Here is a 17,459-nt window from a genome sequence, read left to right as displayed (position 1 = left end):
CATTTAGACTGAATGCGGTTGATTGGTTCTGAAGTCTAAGGATGGAGAGCTCTGGTTGAGAGAGGACTACACTTGTGTAAAAAAATATAAATAAATAAAAATTAAAAAAACACACCAAGAAACGAGGGTCACATGCCATCAGGAGGTCTTAGTTCCTCCGTTCCTCTGTGAACTCCTCGTCGCCATCTCTTTCCTCTTTTCTTTAAGTCTTTGGCCAGTCTCCAGAGTCCTTGCAATTGGAACCTTGCCTCCTCCCAACCTCAGAATGAAGAAGCGGCTGTCCCTTTAAAGCAGCGGCCCCCAGCCGGGTTATTGTCTCGCTTCGTAACCAATCGGCCGCGCCGTTGGGGGCGGGGGATCCAGTGTTCTGATTGGCCGCTGCCGCGCCCCGCCCCGCCCGGGATCCCGGGAGCTGTCCGGCCGCCTCGGTGCTGATCCCGCCGCCGCCCACGGGCCGCGAGCAGCGTAGAGAGGGCACTATGAGCGGGGGCGTCTACGGCGGAGGTGAGCCGGCCTGGGGCACCGGGCTCTCGGCCTGGCCTACAGCCCTGCATCCCGAACCCGCGCGTCCCAAGCCCTGAGCATCCCTGGGCCTGTCACCTCCGTACTGCATCAGGTCTAATCTGAGGTTTGGGTCTCCCACTACTTCTGCTTTCCATTCTATTGGGGTTCCCAAGCGTGCACTTCCTCCCGGCCCCTGGACCTTTCTTTTCCCTGCCAGGCCACTAAGCAAAAGGGAACTCTGGTGGCTTTGACCCTCCACTTCCAGAACGCCCTGAAGTCCAGGTGGATTTCCCACCCACTCCCGGATGAAGTTCAAACTGTGGTTATAGCCACAGACTCCTCTCCAAGCTATTTAGGGGGACAGTTTGGGAGAGGTCTCCTCACACGCCTGTCTCCTTGCACAGATGAGGTGGGGGCGCTCGTCTTTGACATTGGCTCCTTCTCAGTCCGAGCTGGGTACGCTGGGGAGGACTGCCCCAAGGTGAGCCTTCCAGTCCCCTCCCCATATCCCAGGGGCTCGGACACCCTCTGCCAGGTGGGTTGGCCAACGAACAAACGCACACAGGTCGATCCAAGTAGTTCACCTGAGTGGAGACAGGGGAAGAATCCCGGGGGAGGTTGGCTGAGGGCCTTGAGTGCAATTGGACAAGGGACTAGAGGGGGTGATCCAGCTGGGCATGGTAGCACATTCCTTTAATCCCATCATTCCAGAGGCAGAGACATACAGAGCTCTGTAAGTTCGAGTCCAGTCTGGTCTACACAATTCCAGGCCAGCCAGAGCTTCATAGTGTGTGCCTGTCTGCAAAAAAGGAGGGAATAATCTAGCTCCCCACTCGTGTTCCTTGTAACCAGGCTGACTTCCCCACCACTGTGGGGCTGCTGGCCGCAGAAGAGGGGGGCGGGCTGGAGCTGGAGGGGGAGAAAGAGAAGAAAGGGAAGATTTTCCACATCGACACCAATGCCCTGCACGTGCCTCGGGATGGAGCAGAGGTCATGTCGCCCCTCAAGAACGGCATGAGTAAGGGACCCCCCACCCACTAAAACCTGAAACAGACTGGGAGCGCCTCCACCCCCTTACCCCCAACGTGTGGATGCAGATCTCCACACTCACAGAGCCTGCAAGTCCCAAGGTTCTTACTGCTCCCTACAACTGCAGGGATTTCAGAGCTGGACCCCTAGAATTCTGGAACTTAAGGGAGGGGTTGCTTGTACGCAGAAGTTGGACTCACCCTACCTCTAGACTTGGCCTCCCTCCCTCCTTTACTTCCTGTCTCTGATCCTTGCCTTCCTTCCCACCTTCCCATCTATCTCTCCACGCTGGTCCTCGGTCCCTAGTTGAGGACTGGGAGTGCTTCCGAGCCATCCTGGATCATACCTACAGCAAACATGTCAAGTCCGAACCAAACCTGCACCCAGTACTCATGTCGGAGGCTCCGGTGAGTGCCTCGTCCAGACCTACATCCAGCCCCGGGTCCCTGGAGACACATCCTTCCCACCATCAACTCTAATGTGGAGTCACCGCTATCTGTCACTTCACCCCCCTTCCCAGATTTGTCCTGCTCACACTGTCATCCTCCACCACATCCTCCCTCCCTGGCTTACCCTGCATCCCACCTTCTCTCTTCCAGCTCCATCCACTCCATTGCCCTGCGTTGTTCACACACACTTAAAGTTTCGGTCCATGTTGTACATATGCAGCTAATGTAGCTAAGCTGGGAGAGCACTGGCCTGGCATGCAAAAGGCGCTAGGTTCAAGCCTCAGTACTGAGCGACGGAGCGGGGAGTTGAGCTTGTCATGCTAGCACTCGGGAGGTAGAAGCAGAAGGATCAGCGATTCAGATCAATCTTCAGCTACATAATGAGTTCCAGGACTACATAGAGAGACCACATCTCTGAAGGAAGATGACTCTTCCTCTCCCAGCAGCCACCAGTTAACAATAGGACCTCAGCTACGGGTGGGACTTAGACGGGTCACTTCATACTAGAATTTCAGTTTGTTTGTTTTTTCATACATGTTTTGTTTTCTGTCTTATTATTTATTTGTTTGTTTTTGTGTTATTATGCACACACATATGTTAATCAAAGGACAAATTGCAAGACTCAGTCCTTTCCTTCCACCCTGTGAGTTCTGCGATTAAACTCAGGTGGTCAGGCTTGGTGGCAAGTGTCCTCACCTACTGAGTTCTCTTGCCAGCCCCATGTGTCTGTTTTTGAGACGAGATCTCCCTGAGCATCTCATGCTGGCCTCAGACGAGATCCACCTGAGTGCTGTGCTGACTGAGGGACACCTCCAGGGCCCACCCCTTCCATGTCTCTAAACACCACACTTGAATCACTGCATGGATCTTAAAATTTATTTTTTTTGCATTGTATTGTGTGTATGTGTGTGTGCCAACTTGTCTGTGTATGTATCACATGTGTGCAGTGCCCATGGAGACCAGAAGAGGACACCCGATCCCTTGGAACTAGAGTTAGAGGTAGTTGTAAGCCACCTGTTAAGGGTGCTGGAAGCTGAACCCAGGTCCCTGCCAAGAGCAAGAGTGCTCTAAACTACAGAGCCTTCTCTCCAGCCCCTTTCTATGGTTTCGTTTTGTTTATTATTTTATTTTATTTTTTTTTTTGAGACTGGGTTTCTTTGTATAGCCCTGGCTGTCCTGAGATTAACTTTGTAGACCAGGCTGGCCTTGAACTCACAGAGATCTGCCTGCCTCTGCCTCCTGAATACTTGGATCAAAGGCATGTGCCACCATCACCCAGCTCTCTGCATTTTAAAAATTACGTTTTATTATTTTGGGGTGTGTGTGTATGTGTGTGTGTGTGTGTGTGTGTGTGTGTGTGTGTGTGTGTGTGTAGGGATGGGGAGAGGTGTGTATACTACAGTATCAAGGTGGAGGTTATAGCACAGCTTGCAAGAGTCCGCACTCTCCTTCCAACGTGCAGGTCCCGAGGCCGGAACTCAGGTTGTCAGGCTGAACCATCTTGTTGACTTTCGCGTTTGGTTTATTTTACAGTATGCAGGAGTTTTCTACTATGGAAGATGAATATTGAGCTCTTCCTCCTCCCGCCGGGCAATGTCATTAGTGTTTTTCATTTCCCACCTTTAAGTACAGTCGTATTATTTTACAAAGAACGAAAGAGTCTGAGTTTTATATTCTTTTATTCTCAGGCTAATAAGAGCTGAGTCAGGCCATAAATTGTGGTTACTTTTTCTTTTTTTTTTTTTTGGTTCTTTTTTCCGGAGCTGGGGACCGAACCCAGGGCCTTGCGCTTCCTAGGCAAGCGCTCTACCACTGAGCTAAATCCCCAGCCCTAAGCTAAGCCTTCCCACAGATTTAAGAACCGGCAGCTACCCTGTGGCTTTTTACGTGGCTGCTGCATTACCAGGTTGTTTTGGTTTCTTTTTTTTTCTTTTTTTTTTTTTTGGTTCTTTTTTGTGGTTACTTTTTCATACTTTGCAACTTTTGCCTTCCCCAGATCTAAGAATTGTGGTGGTTTTCAGTCTTTCCTCATTTTCTATTAAGCAATGTGACCCTAAATTTCCCATCAGATATCTATGTATTTTCTCAAAACACTAATTCCTGATCTATCTACTAATTTAGTCTTATTGAAGAAATCTCTCTTGGAGCCCACTGACACGGTCCACTTTGGTTTAAATTTAGGAAATAGCTGTTATGCTAACATCTTCCTCCAGCACCACTTAGGAGACTCTCTTTGCTTTTCTTCTGAGAAAAGTGTCTCAGTTACTTGATTCCTTTTCTTTTCTTTTTTTAAGATTTATTTTGTTTGTTTATTTACTTACTTATTTGTTATGTATACAGGGTTCTGCCTGCAGGCCAGAGAGGGCACCAGATCTCATTACAGATGGTTGTGAGCCACCATGTGATTACTGGGAACTGAACTCAGGTCCTCCGGAAGAGCAGCCAGGACGATTAACCTTTGAGCCTTCTCTCCAGCACCTGACTCCTTTTCTTGATTCACTTCTTTGTTTTCATGGAGCAAAGCCTTCAGTAATCACTTTTGGTCACAGGAAGTATTTCTTCTGAGCCGTCAAGTTGATAACTTAGCTAGGTATCATACTCCAGGTTGCAAAACATTTTTCTTCGATCTTGTAAGCATTTCCTTCCATTGCCCTTGAACATCTATTGATGTCCAATATCAATTAATGTTGATATTAAGGAGTCTAGAACCATCGTACTGGCTCTTTTCACTGAAAGTATTTAGAATTTTCCCTCCATCCTAAGTGTTATAAAACTTCTCTATGATACGTTCTGCTGTTGATACATCCCATTAGTTGTTCTGGAAACCTTTGTCTTTCAATTAAGTGAAAAAATTTATATAATTTTCTTACCTATGTGTATCTGTTTCTTATTTCTGTGTCTGTGTGTTTCTTACCTCTCCTTCTCCCTTTCCCTCTCCCTCTTTCTCTTTCAATCTCTCTCTCTCTCTCTCTCTCTCTCTCTCTCTCTCTCTCTCTCTCTCTTATTTCCCTGTGTGTGTTTCTTATTTCTGTGTGTGTCTATGTTCCTTATTTCTGTGTCTGTCTAGTGTTTCTTACTTACTTTTCTCTGTGTGTTTCTTATTTCCCTGTGTGTGTGTGTGTCTTATTTCTGTTGTAACTGTGTTTCCTACTTCTCTCTGTGTGTTGTGTGTTTCTTCTCTCTCTCTCTCTCTCTCTCTCTCTCTCTCTCTCTCTCTCTCTCTCTCTCTCTCTCTCTCTCTTATTTCCCTGTGTGTGTTTCTTATTTCTGTGTGTGTCTATGTTCCTTATTTCTGTGTCTGTCTAGTGTTTCTTACTTACTTTTCTCTGTGTGTTTCTTATTTCCCTGTGTGTGTGTGTGTCTTATTTCTGTTGTAACTGTGTTTCCTACTTCTCTCTGTGTGTTGTGTGTTTCTTCTCTCTCTCTCTCTCTCTCTCTCTCTCTCTCTCTCTCTCTCTCTCTCTTATTTCCCTGTGTGTGTTTCTTATTTCTGTGTGTGTCTATGTTCCTTATTTCTGTGTCTGTCTAGTGTTTCTTACTTACTTTTCTCTGTGTGTTTCTTATTTCCCTGTGTGTGTGTGTGTCTTATTTCTGTTGTAACTGTGTTTCCTACTTCTCTCTGTGTGTTGTGTGTTTCTTCTCTCTCTCTCTCTCTCTCTCTCCCTCTCATTTCTGCATGTGTCTGTGTCTATGTTTCCTACTTCAGTATGTGTCTGTGTTCCAGGGCCATGTGGACGTCAGAGGACAGCTTACAGAACTTGGTCCTCTTCTTTCCCCATCTAGGGTCTGGGAACACAAGCACGCATTGACCCGCTGAGTAAAAACAAATTAAATTATGCTCGTGCTACTTAATCCCCCATTTCCTCTGCTCCCACTTTAGGGAAACCTCATTACTTATACTGTGTGCCCCCCAAAGTGGTCCCACAATTTTCTTACACTTTCCCTTCTGTTTTCCATTGTTTCCTCTAACTTCCAAGCTGTTACCTTCACTCTGTAGTCCAGCCATTGTACTAAGTTCATCATAGCAGCTCCTGAGATCTGTTTTTTTGTTTTGTTTTGTTTTGTTTTGTTTTTTTTCTGTGTAGCCCTGGCTGTCCCGGAACTCACTCTGTAGACCGGGCTAGCCTCAAACTTACAGAGATCCTCCTTCCTCTGCCTACCAAGTGCTGGGATTAAAGGGATGCCCCACCACTTCCTGGCTCTCCCTTCTTTTTAAATGACTGGAGCTTGAAAACGTGTGAAGGGGGGTTGGGGATTTAGCTCAGTGGTAGAGCGCTTGCCTAGCGAGCTCAAGGCCCTGGGTTCGGTCCCCAGCTCCAAAAAAAAAAAAAAAAAAAAAAAGAAAAAAAAAGAAAAAAAAAGAAAAAAGAAAACGTGTGAAGGCTATTTTTATTTTCCTGGGGGATGCTGGGAGCCTGAAATGAGAGCCACAAGAATTCTCGGCAGAAGTTCTATCACTGAGACACGTCCCCACAAATGTTCTTTTTTTGAGCATCTTGTTCTTGTTTCTTGGGTCCAATATCACATTCCTTTACTAAAGATATCCACTAGTTTGTTGTTGGGAATCTTCCTTCTCCCACACTGTTTCTCCTGCCATATCTTGAAAGCATCTATCTTATTTTAGAGAGACTTTTAGAAGACTCCTGCCTGCTTTTATTTAAAAGTGGTACATTTTTGAAAGGTTGATAAGAAGTCCCACGTGAGGCGCATGGGGTTTGATGACCGTGTCCTCTGCTATGGGATTATTTGAGGAGGAGGTCTTGAGGGAAATCTCTGCTTGGGCATCTTTAGGAAAATACTTAAGCAAATTGAATTTTTTAGATTTTTAAAAACTATTTTATGTGTATGAGTGCTTTGCTCGCATGGATGTATGTGCACCACATGGATGCCTGGCGCCCGCAGAGGTCAGAGGGTGTCAGATCCCCTGGGTGTGGAGTTACAGGTGCTTGAGAGCTGCCTCGAGAGTGTTAGGAATCAAACCCCTACCTTCTGCAATCCCCACCCTCTGCAACCCCCACCCTCTGCAACCCCCACCCTCTGCAACCCCCACCCTCTTCAACCCCCACCCTCTGCAACCCCCACCCTCTTCAACCCCCACCCTCTTCAACCCCCACCCTCTGCAAGAGCAACAGGTGCTCTAGGTGTTAAGCTAACTCTCCAAATTACATTTTAATTGAATCGATTACTTCAATTTTTTAATATTTGTTTTAAAAGATTTATCGATATTATTTTTAACTTCTGTGTATGCAAGCGTGCCTCTGTGCAAGTTCCTGTGCAGGCCAGAAGATGTCAGATCCCCTGGAGCTGGAGTTATAGCTGGTTCTGAACTGTCTCACATGGGTGCTGAGAACCAAACCTGGGTCATCTGCAAGAGCAGGAAGCTCTCTATTTTTTTTTTCTTTTTCTTTTTCTTTCTTTTTTTTTTTTTTTTTTTTTCCAGAGCTGAGGACCGAACCCAGGGCCTTGCGCTTGCTAGGCAAGCGCTCTACCACTGAGCTAAATCCCCAACCCAAGTTCTCTATTTTTTAACATGACTTCCCGTGTTTCCACCCTGGAGATTTTTTCTGATTGTCCCTGTTTTTGGAGCGCAGTGAGGACACGGGGCAGGATGTCTTCAGAAACCCATGGTGTCGCTCAGTTCTCGGTATCATGTATCATTTCCACCTGTGTCAAGGGTCTACCAGTTCAAGGACCCTCAGATCAAGTTGGGGAGCTTGAGAGTACCGGAGCCCAAGGACATGATGAACAGTTCAGGGACCTAGTACTTAAATCGTTTACTGCGTGATCTGGAACTCAGTCACTATCCTCCTGCCTCAGCTTCCTCAGGGATGGGATTACAAGTCTGCACCACTACTCAGTCCCTGTACAGATATCTGCTCAGGCTGTTTCATAAAGAAGCAATCACCACACGATCTGACACTTTGTGTCAGTATTCTGTGGGCATTGGAGACAGAAGCAAAGACAGGGAGTTGTCTGATGTCTTTCTTACACCCGTGTCCATTTGCTTGGTGTATTTTTATGTTCTCTACACCGTAAACTTATCCAGCACCTCATTTTCTGTCATGGCTCAATAATATCGCCCTTCAAAGACAGCATAGCTTCTGTACCCAGTCATCCATTCATGTATCCATCCACCAGCCATCATGAAAGGTTGCTGTGCACAGTTATGGACCAAGATTTCCTCTAGTACTTGTTCTAATTTTTATGAAAGATTATTCATCGTATGTGTATGAGCATTTAGCATGCATGTATGTTTGTGCACTGTATGTGTTTGATGCCTGTGGATGCCAGATGAGGACATAGAACAGATCATTGTGAACTGCCATGTGTGTGCTGGGGACCAAGCCTGGGTCCTCTGCAAGAGCGGCAAGTGCTCTTAACCTCTGAGCCCTCTCTCCAGCCCCTGTTCTCGCTTCTTTTGGGTACATAGCCAGGACTGGACTGCTGAGTCCTGTAGAACCTCTCTATTATATATTCTGAGAAGCCAACAACTATATTCATCAGTGGTTGACCCGTTTTACATCTCTTTAGGAGAGATGAGAGGGTCCCAAGTTCTCACCAGCACATTGCTTTCCGGTTTTTTTGTATGAGGGACATTTATTTGCTTACTGTGTATCTGTGTGGACACTTGCATGCCACGGCACACATGTGGGAGGTCAGAGGACAGCTTGCAGGAGTTGGTTCTCTCCTTCCACTGTGTGGATCCTGGGGCTTGAACCCAGGCCCTCTGGCTTGGCAGAAGGCGTCTTTACAAACTGAGCTGTCTCACCAGCCCCACCTTCCTGGTTTTTAATGATCAACATTGTCTACGGAGGTGTGAAGTAGGCCCTCATTATGCTTTTGATTTGCATTTCTCCAGTGACTAATGATGCTAGATTTGCATTTCCCCGGTGGCACATCTTTTTCCTGCGCTTGCTGGCTTTTGTAGATTTCTGTCTTTTAAAAATGTCTCTGTTTTTGCTGGGACCTTGAGAGGGGCAAAATAGATATTTGTATTCAGTCTCCTTCCCTGGCATTCTGGCATCTGAGGTAACTAGGAAGAATGAGGATGAAGGGTGAGCTGGCACCCCAGGAGAGACTGAGGTGGATAGTGCACAGTAAAGAACACCGCGCCAGGCATGGGAGGATGCTGACTCCAGATCCAGCTCTGCCAAGAACCGTGCAGCACCAGGGCTGTAGCTCAGCTGCTAGAGCCCTTGCTCAGCATGCAGGAGGCGACGGCTTCCACTTCTGGCATGTCTGTAATCCCAGTATTCCAGAGACGGAGGCAAACGGACCAGAAGTTCAAGAACACCCTCAACTAAGTATCAAGTTCAAGGCTACCCTGGGTTACAAGGGATCCTTTCTCAAAACAAAACAAACAAACCAGGGGCCTGGGAGGTGGCTCAGTTGGTCACTCAGGCTTGAGAACCTGAGCACTGGGACAAGACATTCCCTGGGGCTTGCTGAGCTCCAAGTTCAGCGAGAGACCTTGTCTCAAAAATAAGGTGGGAAGCGGTTTAAGAAGACGCTTCGTCTCCAACTTCTGACTTCCCCATGTGTATGCACAGACAGACAGGCTGACAGACTGACAGACAGGCTGGGTGACTGACACACGCCTCCACTCACATGCTAAATAACCCAAGAAGTAAATGGGAAAATGACATTCTTAATCAGGCAGGACGGTGTGTGCCCGTTGAAAGACTACGGCAGGGCTGGAGAGATGGCTCAATGGTTAAGAGCACTGACTGAGGGGTTGGGATTTAGCTCAGTGGTAGAGCGCTTGCATAGCAAGCGCAAGGCCCTGGGTTCGATCCCCAGCTCCGAAAAAAAGAAAAAAAAAAAAAAAAGAGCACTGACTGCTCTTCCAGAGGTCCTGAGTTCAAATCCCAGCAACCACATAGTGGCTCACAAACTGTCTGAATTGAGATCTGATGCCCTCTTCTGGTGTGTCTGAAGACGGCTACAGTGTACTTACATATATCTTTAAAAAAGGAAAAGACTGTATTTAGAAAGACAGACAGACAGACTTTGGCAGGAAGATCACCAATTTGAGGCAAGTTTGGGCTGCTCTGGTGTCAAAATAAAGTACAAAACAAAACTGGGCTGAGGATATAGGACAATGGTAGATTGCTTGTCTTGCATTCACCAGACCTCAGGTTTTATCCCCAGTGTGACAAAATAAAATAAAATAAAGTTACTTATAGTTCTGACATTGTAAAGGTGTATGTGGACCAACGGCCTTGAACTGTTTCTAGTCTGTTATGTATGTATGTATGTATGTATGTATGTATGTACATGCATGTGTGTGTATATGCTTGTGGACATGTATGCAAAATGTATGTGAATGTGTATGTGGGAATGTTTGCATCTGTGTACACGTTTGTGTCTATGAAACCGTGTATCTGTTTACATACATGCATGTGAAGTGTGCATATAAGAATGTCTCCATATGTGTTTGTTCCTAAGAGTGTATTTGTTGCTGAGTATGCACAAACCTGTGTGCACACACACATACATACTAACCGTCACACTGGCTAGGCCTCCATCTGGACTCCTCTCCTGTGCTCTCCTCACAGTGGAACACTCGGGCCAAGCGGGAGAAGCTGACAGAGCTGATGTTCGAGCAGTACAACATTCCTGCCTTCTTCTTATGCAAGACGGCCGTGCTCACAGCGTATCCTACGACTTGGGCAGTTCTGCTGGGTGGAGGGCTGGGGTGGGGTGTGTGCTGAGCTGGGTGGGGCTGGGCCCATTTCCCTGCAGATCCGTATCTTGGGTGGGAAGATTTCTCCTAGCGCCTCACTAGTGCAGAGGACCCCATAGGCTTGGGGCTGGGGGTGGGGGTTTGCAGATCCATGGCCCTTCCCCATGTCACCTAGTTTATGGGTCAATCTCAGCAGGCAGAGTTGTGCCACGTAAACATTAGGGACTGGCTGGGTCTGGTCCCAAAGAGGAAGGGACATTTGACAAGTTTCTTCCTAAATGGTCCATTTGGCCATTGTCTTTCTGTCAGAATCGGCGATACACTGAAGTCTATGCTAGGTATGAGAAGGAACTCCAATTCACAGGACACAGGACACAGGACCACTGCCCCTGAAACTCCAGCACTCAAAGGGGTTAAGGAGATGGAGTTGATTTTATTTACATAGAGAGATATATAAATATTATAGATATATTACATATATAGAATTATATAATGAGTATGATGTAGTGGATATCATATATAACGAACATTATAAATTAAATGTTAAGGGCTGGAGCAAACGCTTAGCAGTTACGAGTGCTGGCTGCTCTTGGAGAGGAATCGGGTTTGATTCCCAGCACCCACGCAGGACAGTCAGCAGTGAGAGCAACTGTCACACAGATAGGAGGAGCGAGTTTGGATCCTTAGGAATCCATATTCATGCCCAGTGGGCAGGGCCACCTATTTGCAAGTGCAGGCTCGGGAGGCCAGCAATTCATACTAAAGAGCTCTCATTTAATTGAGAGCAGTCTCGTGAATGAAGAAGTTGGAAGAGTGATCAGGGATGAGTCTTGTTATCAACCTTGGGCCTCTGCGCATGCACACACACACACACACACACACACACACAAATACACACACACAAATACACTCTCATACACACACACAAACTTTCTCACATACATACACTCTCATACACACAGACCAACATACAAATACACACACACTCAAACACACACAAACACACAAATACACACACAAATACACTACACACTCATATACACACACACAAACTTTCTCACACACATGCAAACACTCTCATACACACACAAATACACACTCATACACACACAAATACACACACACAAACTTTCTCACATACATACAAACACTCATACACACACACAAATACACACATACACAGACACACACACTCTCATATACACACAGTCACACACACAAATACATACACACAAATACACACACAAACTTTCTCACATACATACAAACACTCTCATACACACACACACACAAATACACACATACACAGACACACACACTCTCATATACACACAGTCACACACACAAATACATACACACAAATACACACACACTCTCATATACACATACTACTCACATATACACAAACATTCTCACACACACACACTCATACACACACACTCTCATATACACATACTACTCACATATACACAAACATTCTCACACACACACACTCATACACACACTCATATACACATACTACTCACATATACACAAACATTCTCACACACACTCATACACACACACACAAATACACTCTCATATACACACGCTCACACACACACAAATACATACACACAAATACACACTCTCATACACACACACACACACACACACACACACACACACACGCCCGCATATATGCAAAAAGGAAAAAAAATCCAAAGGTTCTATCTGAAAACTGGGATGAGAATGGCTAAGGCCCCACCCAGGCCCCAACTTCGTCTCTAGCTGCTACTGTTTCTTTGACGGACCCATCCCATGCCAGCTTTGCAAATGGACGCTCCACAGGCCTGGTGCTAGACAGCGGGGCCACCCACACTACAGCCATCCCAGTCCATGATGGCTATGTCCTACAGCAAGGTAGGGCCTTATCAGGGGTCTGGGGTGCCTTGGGGTGCCTGGTCCTGAGACTGCTTCTTCTTCTAGGCATCGTCAAGTCACCCCTGGCTGGCGACTTCATATCCATGCAGTGCCGGGAGCTCTTCCAGGAAATGGCTATTGATATCATCCCTCCTTACATGATTGCTGCCAAGGTAGGACCTGTGGTGTCCCCAGACATGCCCTCATAGTCCTGGCATTTGCTTTATACCCATCAGTCCCCCGGCCCATGAGATAACGGAGCAAATCTCCCGATGGATAACGGATCCCGGTTCATTTTCCAAACATGGGGACAGGCTTCACGACATGGCTGAGAGCAGATGTGTGAGGACCAGATGTGGTGAGGCACATCTGTAATCTAGCACTTGAGAGGTGTGAGGAGGAGGGTCAGTAGTTCAAGGTCAGACTTGGGGACAGTGAGCTGGAGGCCAGCCTGAGCTACACAAGCCATTCTCTTTTAAAACAAACAAACACCCTCAAACCCTGCACATCAGGTTTAATCTGGGCGGGGATGGAGCCCAACACTTCCCGAATGCTAAGTACATGCTGTACGCGCTGAGATCCATCCCCAGGCTCCGGTTCAAGCCCGTCCGACCACATATGGGACAGCCTCTCCCTGTCTTCCCTTCCCTGTCAGGAAAGGGTGACAAGCCACTCTATCTCCTGGGACACAGAGCAGAGTCTCAGGGCTGGTCAGCGGCAGAGCTGGCTGAGCTCTGGGGAGGCAGGTGTACCAATGGCTGTGTCCTCACAGGAGCCTGTACGGGAGGGAGCCCCCCCAAACTGGAAGAAGAAGGAGAAGCTACCCCAAGTCTCCAAGTCCTGGCATAACTACATGTGTAACGTGAGGCTGTAGTTGAAAAGTTTCCCCCCATCCTCTTCCCACCCTGCCAGGCCCTGGCCCCTTGCAAAAACCCGGGGAGGGGAGGGGAGGGGAGGGGACCGCTGTGGATGAGTTGGGGCTGGGGGTTGGGGCTCTTGATGGAGACAGAGGACAGCCAGACCTCACCCCTCACTGCTTCTCAGGAGGTGATCCAAGACTTCCAGGCCTCTGTACTGCAGGTGTCTGATTCCCCTTACGATGAACAGTGAGTTGGGCTGAGCACTGCCCGGTGGGAAGGAGGGTAGGATTGATCGATTGATTGATTGATTGGCACTGGGAATGCTACAGCTCCTGTAATGTCAGTAGTCAGGAAGGCTGAGGCAAAAGAATGGAGAGTCAGCCTGGCCTACATAGCAGGACCGTCTTTCAAAAAGTGTGTGTGTGTGTGCATGTGTGCGTGTGTGCGTGTGTGCGTGTGTGTGTGTGTGTATGTATGTAATGGCACTGGGAAAATAGCTCAGCTTGCCTGTGTATATAAAGCTCTGGGTTCTGTCTTCAGTCTCATATTTATGGGGCCCAGTGATACAAGCCTGAAAATCAGCACTTGAGAGTTGGAGATGAGAGGTTCAAGAGTTCAAGACCAGCTTCTGCTACCTATTGAGTTGGTGGCATACTTGGGCTATACGAGACCCCCCCCCATTTCAAAAACCAAAGATGGGGGCACAGACCTGGGGTTCATGGGGACCTCCAGAGCGCCCCTCCTGGCAGTGTGCCACACAGGATCTTGTTCCTTTCTTGGGCAGGGTAGCTGCACAAATGCCCACAGTGCATTATGAAATGCCCAATGGCTACAACACAGACTATGGTGCTGAGAGACTTCGCATCCCTGAGGGCCTGTTTGATCCCTCTAATGTCAAGGTTTGGCTGGATGCTGGGGACTGGCTGGGGTGGGGCTGGCTGGAGTCTTGGATCCAGAGGTGGAGTGGAGGAGTCTGGGAAGGATGATAGGGGTCTGGGGGAAAAGGGAGGCAGAGGCCCCAAGTCCATATCGCCTCTGTCCACAGGGTCTGTCTGGGAACACCATGCTAGGAGTGGGTCACGTGGTCACCACCAGCATCGGCATGTGTGACATCGACATTCGCCCGGTGAGGCCAGATCCTAAGGCTTGGCAAAGGGACTTAGGGCTAACAGGGAGAAAGAAAAGGGTTCTGTCCTGCAGGCTGACCCTTCCCCCTGCTCTCAGGGTCTCTATGGCAGTGTCATTGTCACTGGCGGCAACACTCTGCTTCAGGGGTTCACAGACAGACTTAATCGGGAGCTTTCCCAGAAGACCCCACCGGTAAGAACCCAAGACACAGGCACTCAGGGCACCCAGATTCTAGTCCTGGCTTAGCTCTTTGAACCTCGAATGCCTCCTGCTTCCCCTAACAGAAATGATCATGCCTCTGTGGCTTCCTCCTGTCTACCAAGCCTTGTCCCTCCCCAGAACCAGATGTCCATTTCCCCCAGCCCCTTCTTTCTTCCCCAGAGCATGCGGCTCAAGCTTATCGCCAGCAACAGCACCATGGAACGCAAGTTCAGCCCCTGGATTGGGGGCTCCATCTTGGCCTCACTGGTAAGAAGGAAGAGGCATGGCACTGGGTATTAGGAGAACAGACTCTGACAGTTGCCCATTTTTATTCGACAAGTATCTAGGCATGCCTGTACTCCCAGCATGAGAGAGGCTGAGGCATGAGATCTCAAGTTCAAGGCTCCCCAGAGAACAAACTGAGCTGTTACTCCTCAGGCCATCCCCTTTGTTGTTTGAGACAGGGTCTCTCACTGTCCTGGAAGTCACAGAGTCACCTGGTCATTCTGCAAACTCCAATCCTCCTGTCTCAGCATCCCTCCCACTGGGCTGTTTTACATGGGTTCTGGAGATTGAACTAAGGTCCTTGCCTCGTAAAGCAAGCACTTTACTGACCGAGACATAACCCCAGCCCTTCAAAAACAGTTTTGGGGGCAAGTGTAGTCAATGGGTGCTCTCCGAGACTGGGCCCTCCCTCAGGAGAAAGATTGGTGAGGGTACGGTGACGGTAAGGCAGCCACGGTCACTGATGAGTAGAGGGGACATCCTGGAATTTGAGATAGAAGAGTGGTCCAATGAGTGGTTCAATGGGTGTGTCATGAGTCTTCCTGTGCCATGACCTGGGATCAAGGGGATTGTGCAGAGGAGGCTAAAATGAAGACTGTGAGCCCCAGGGACGAGCTTATCTCTCTAGTGCTGGGGTCCAAAGTGCATACCATCATGCCCAGAGTTTTGATGTGGATTTGGGGGGGAGAATCCATGTTCTCAGCTACAGAGTTCATGGCCAACCTGTGTTACATGAGAGCCTGGTGAGAGAGAGAGAGAGGCTGGGGAAGGAAACAGAAGGGGAACAGAAGGAAAAGGGAAGAGGGAGGGAGGGAAGAAGGTGAGAGAGGAAGGGGAGGGGAGGGAGAGGAGGGGAGAAGATGGGGAAGGAGAGAATGGTGGGGAGGGGAGGAGCGGGAGAGGAGGGGGAGGGGAAAATGGAAGGGGAGGAGAGAAGGGGAGGGGAAGAGAAGGGAGGGCAGGAACTAAAGGAGAACAGGTCTGGGCAAAGCCTTCAGGGAGCTGCTGATCTCAGTTATGGGATCATAGGGAATTTAAAGTCAAGGGTATTCAGGAGGAAGTAACCAAGACACAGCTGGGTATCTGAGTCTGGAACAGGAGACTGGAGAGTGGCAGGGACAAATGAGGTCACCCAGGAAGGCTGCTCTGTGAGCCAGAGACGCCAACCTTCACATGGAGGCCCAGCAGCCATCCATGAAAAGAGACAGTCCCCGGCAGGACTCCTCAAGAGCTGCGGGGGTGGGCAGCAGTGAGGCGCCAGGTAATGTCGAACAAACGGTGATGGTGGAGCTGGGTGTGGTCAGAGGTATAATCCCAGCTACTCTGGATGTGGGGGCAGGAAGATTGCAAGGTCAAGGTCAGCCTGGGCCACCTGGTGAGACCCTTTGTCAAAGTAAAAGGCAAATAAATACAAGGGTCAAGAAGATGGTTCACGGGGTTGGGGATTTAGCTCAGCGGTAGAGCGCTTGCCTAGCAAGCGCAAGGCCCTGGGTTCGGTCCCCAGCTCCGAAAAAAAGAAAAAAAAAAAAAAAAAAAAAAAAAAGAAGATGGCTCACAAGGCATGAGGCTCTGAGTTCGGATCCCCAGAACCCACATAAAACTTGTAAAGAGAACATGTGTCTAAAAGTCTCAGCGCTCATCACAAAACGGGAGGAGATAGGTGCTCCAGCTAGTCTCTACACAGAGTGGCAAACCTGTATGGTTTGGTAAACCCTGCCCTTTGTCCTCCGTATGTACATGTTAGCTCAATTCTCCCACGCAAACACAGGCACAAATACACACGCACGCACAAAACACTTTTAATCCCTAAGTAAGGGGCTGAGGGTGTGGCTCAATGGTAGAGCATCTGTCTAGAATCCCCCAATGAGGGGCTAGGAATGCAGCTCTGTATTAGAGCAGCCTAAAATCTCCCGGGCGAGATTTTACGGGCGAGATTTTACAGGCGAGAAATGTGTGAAGGCAAGGAGGAAGAAGGGGTGTGGTGGTGTAGAGGAGTGTGGGGTGACACCTGACAGCTGATGTTGCCCTTCTCTCAGGGCACGTTCCAGCAGATGTGGATCTCCAAGCAGGAATATGAGGAGGGAGGGAAGCAGTGTGTGGAGCGGAAGTGCCCCTGAAGTTGCCTCCTCCCCCAAATGCTCGCCCACCCCATCCACAGCGTTGTAGGGAACAGCCAGAGGGGCGGTCTACCAGCCAGAAATCCAAAAGCGCTGAACCCTCCATCATATCCCACTGCTCTCTTCTCTCTTACCCACATCTTCTTAGACTGTGACGTTCCTGAGTTGAAAGAAGTAAAAAAGAAAAAAAAAAACTTTTATGAAAATAAAGTGTTTTGACTTCCATGGGGGTGGGGAATGGGGCGCGGGGGGTCTGGTGAGATGCCAGAGAGAGTCACACCTACATTCGTGCTACTCT

The 17,459-nt window shown here is 48.4% G+C and overlaps 1 protein-coding gene across 4 annotated transcripts; it reads left to right on the top strand.

The window, feature by feature from the left end:
• Positions 1-390: 390 nt before the first annotated feature.
• Positions 391-17,371, top strand: Actl6b (actin-like 6B). 4 transcript variants are annotated; one of them, XM_087577980.1, is made up of 14 exons: positions 391-504; positions 909-1,039; positions 1,357-1,522; positions 1,840-1,940; positions 10,541-10,638; positions 12,476-12,570; positions 12,637-12,743; positions 13,343-13,432; positions 13,615-13,676; positions 14,215-14,329; positions 14,476-14,556; positions 14,655-14,750; positions 14,940-15,026; positions 17,081-17,371. In XM_087577980.1, exons 1-14 carry the CDS (start codon positions 480-482, stop codon positions 17,159-17,161), a joined length of 1,335 nt encoding a protein of 444 aa, XP_087434106.1. In that variant the 5' UTR covers positions 391-479; the 3' UTR covers positions 17,162-17,371.
• Positions 17,372-17,459: the final 88 nt, after the last annotated feature.

The sequence above is a fragment of the Rattus norvegicus genome, chromosome 12, assembly GCF_021556685.1.
Source record: "Rattus norvegicus strain SHRSP/BbbUtx chromosome 12, alternate assembly SHRSP_T2T, whole genome shotgun sequence".
Taxonomy (NCBI): Eukaryota; Metazoa; Chordata; class Mammalia; order Rodentia; family Muridae; genus Rattus; species Rattus norvegicus.
The sequence above is the reverse complement of the archived record's forward strand: the minus strand, read 5'-3'. Positions and strand labels throughout refer to the sequence as shown.

Bases quoted from the DNA above. Each gene is read 5' to 3' on its own strand.
- Actl6b (XM_087577980.1), top strand. From the start codon at position 480: ATGAGCGGGGGCGTCTACGGCGGAG. The intron at 13,677-14,214 runs GTGAGTTGGGCT...TTTCTTGGGCAG, and splicing joins GATTCCCCTTACGATGAACA to GGTAGCTGCACAAATGCCCA. The intron at 14,751-14,939 runs GTAAGAACCCAA...TTTCTTCCCCAG, and splicing joins TTTCCCAGAAGACCCCACCG to AGCATGCGGCTCAAGCTTAT.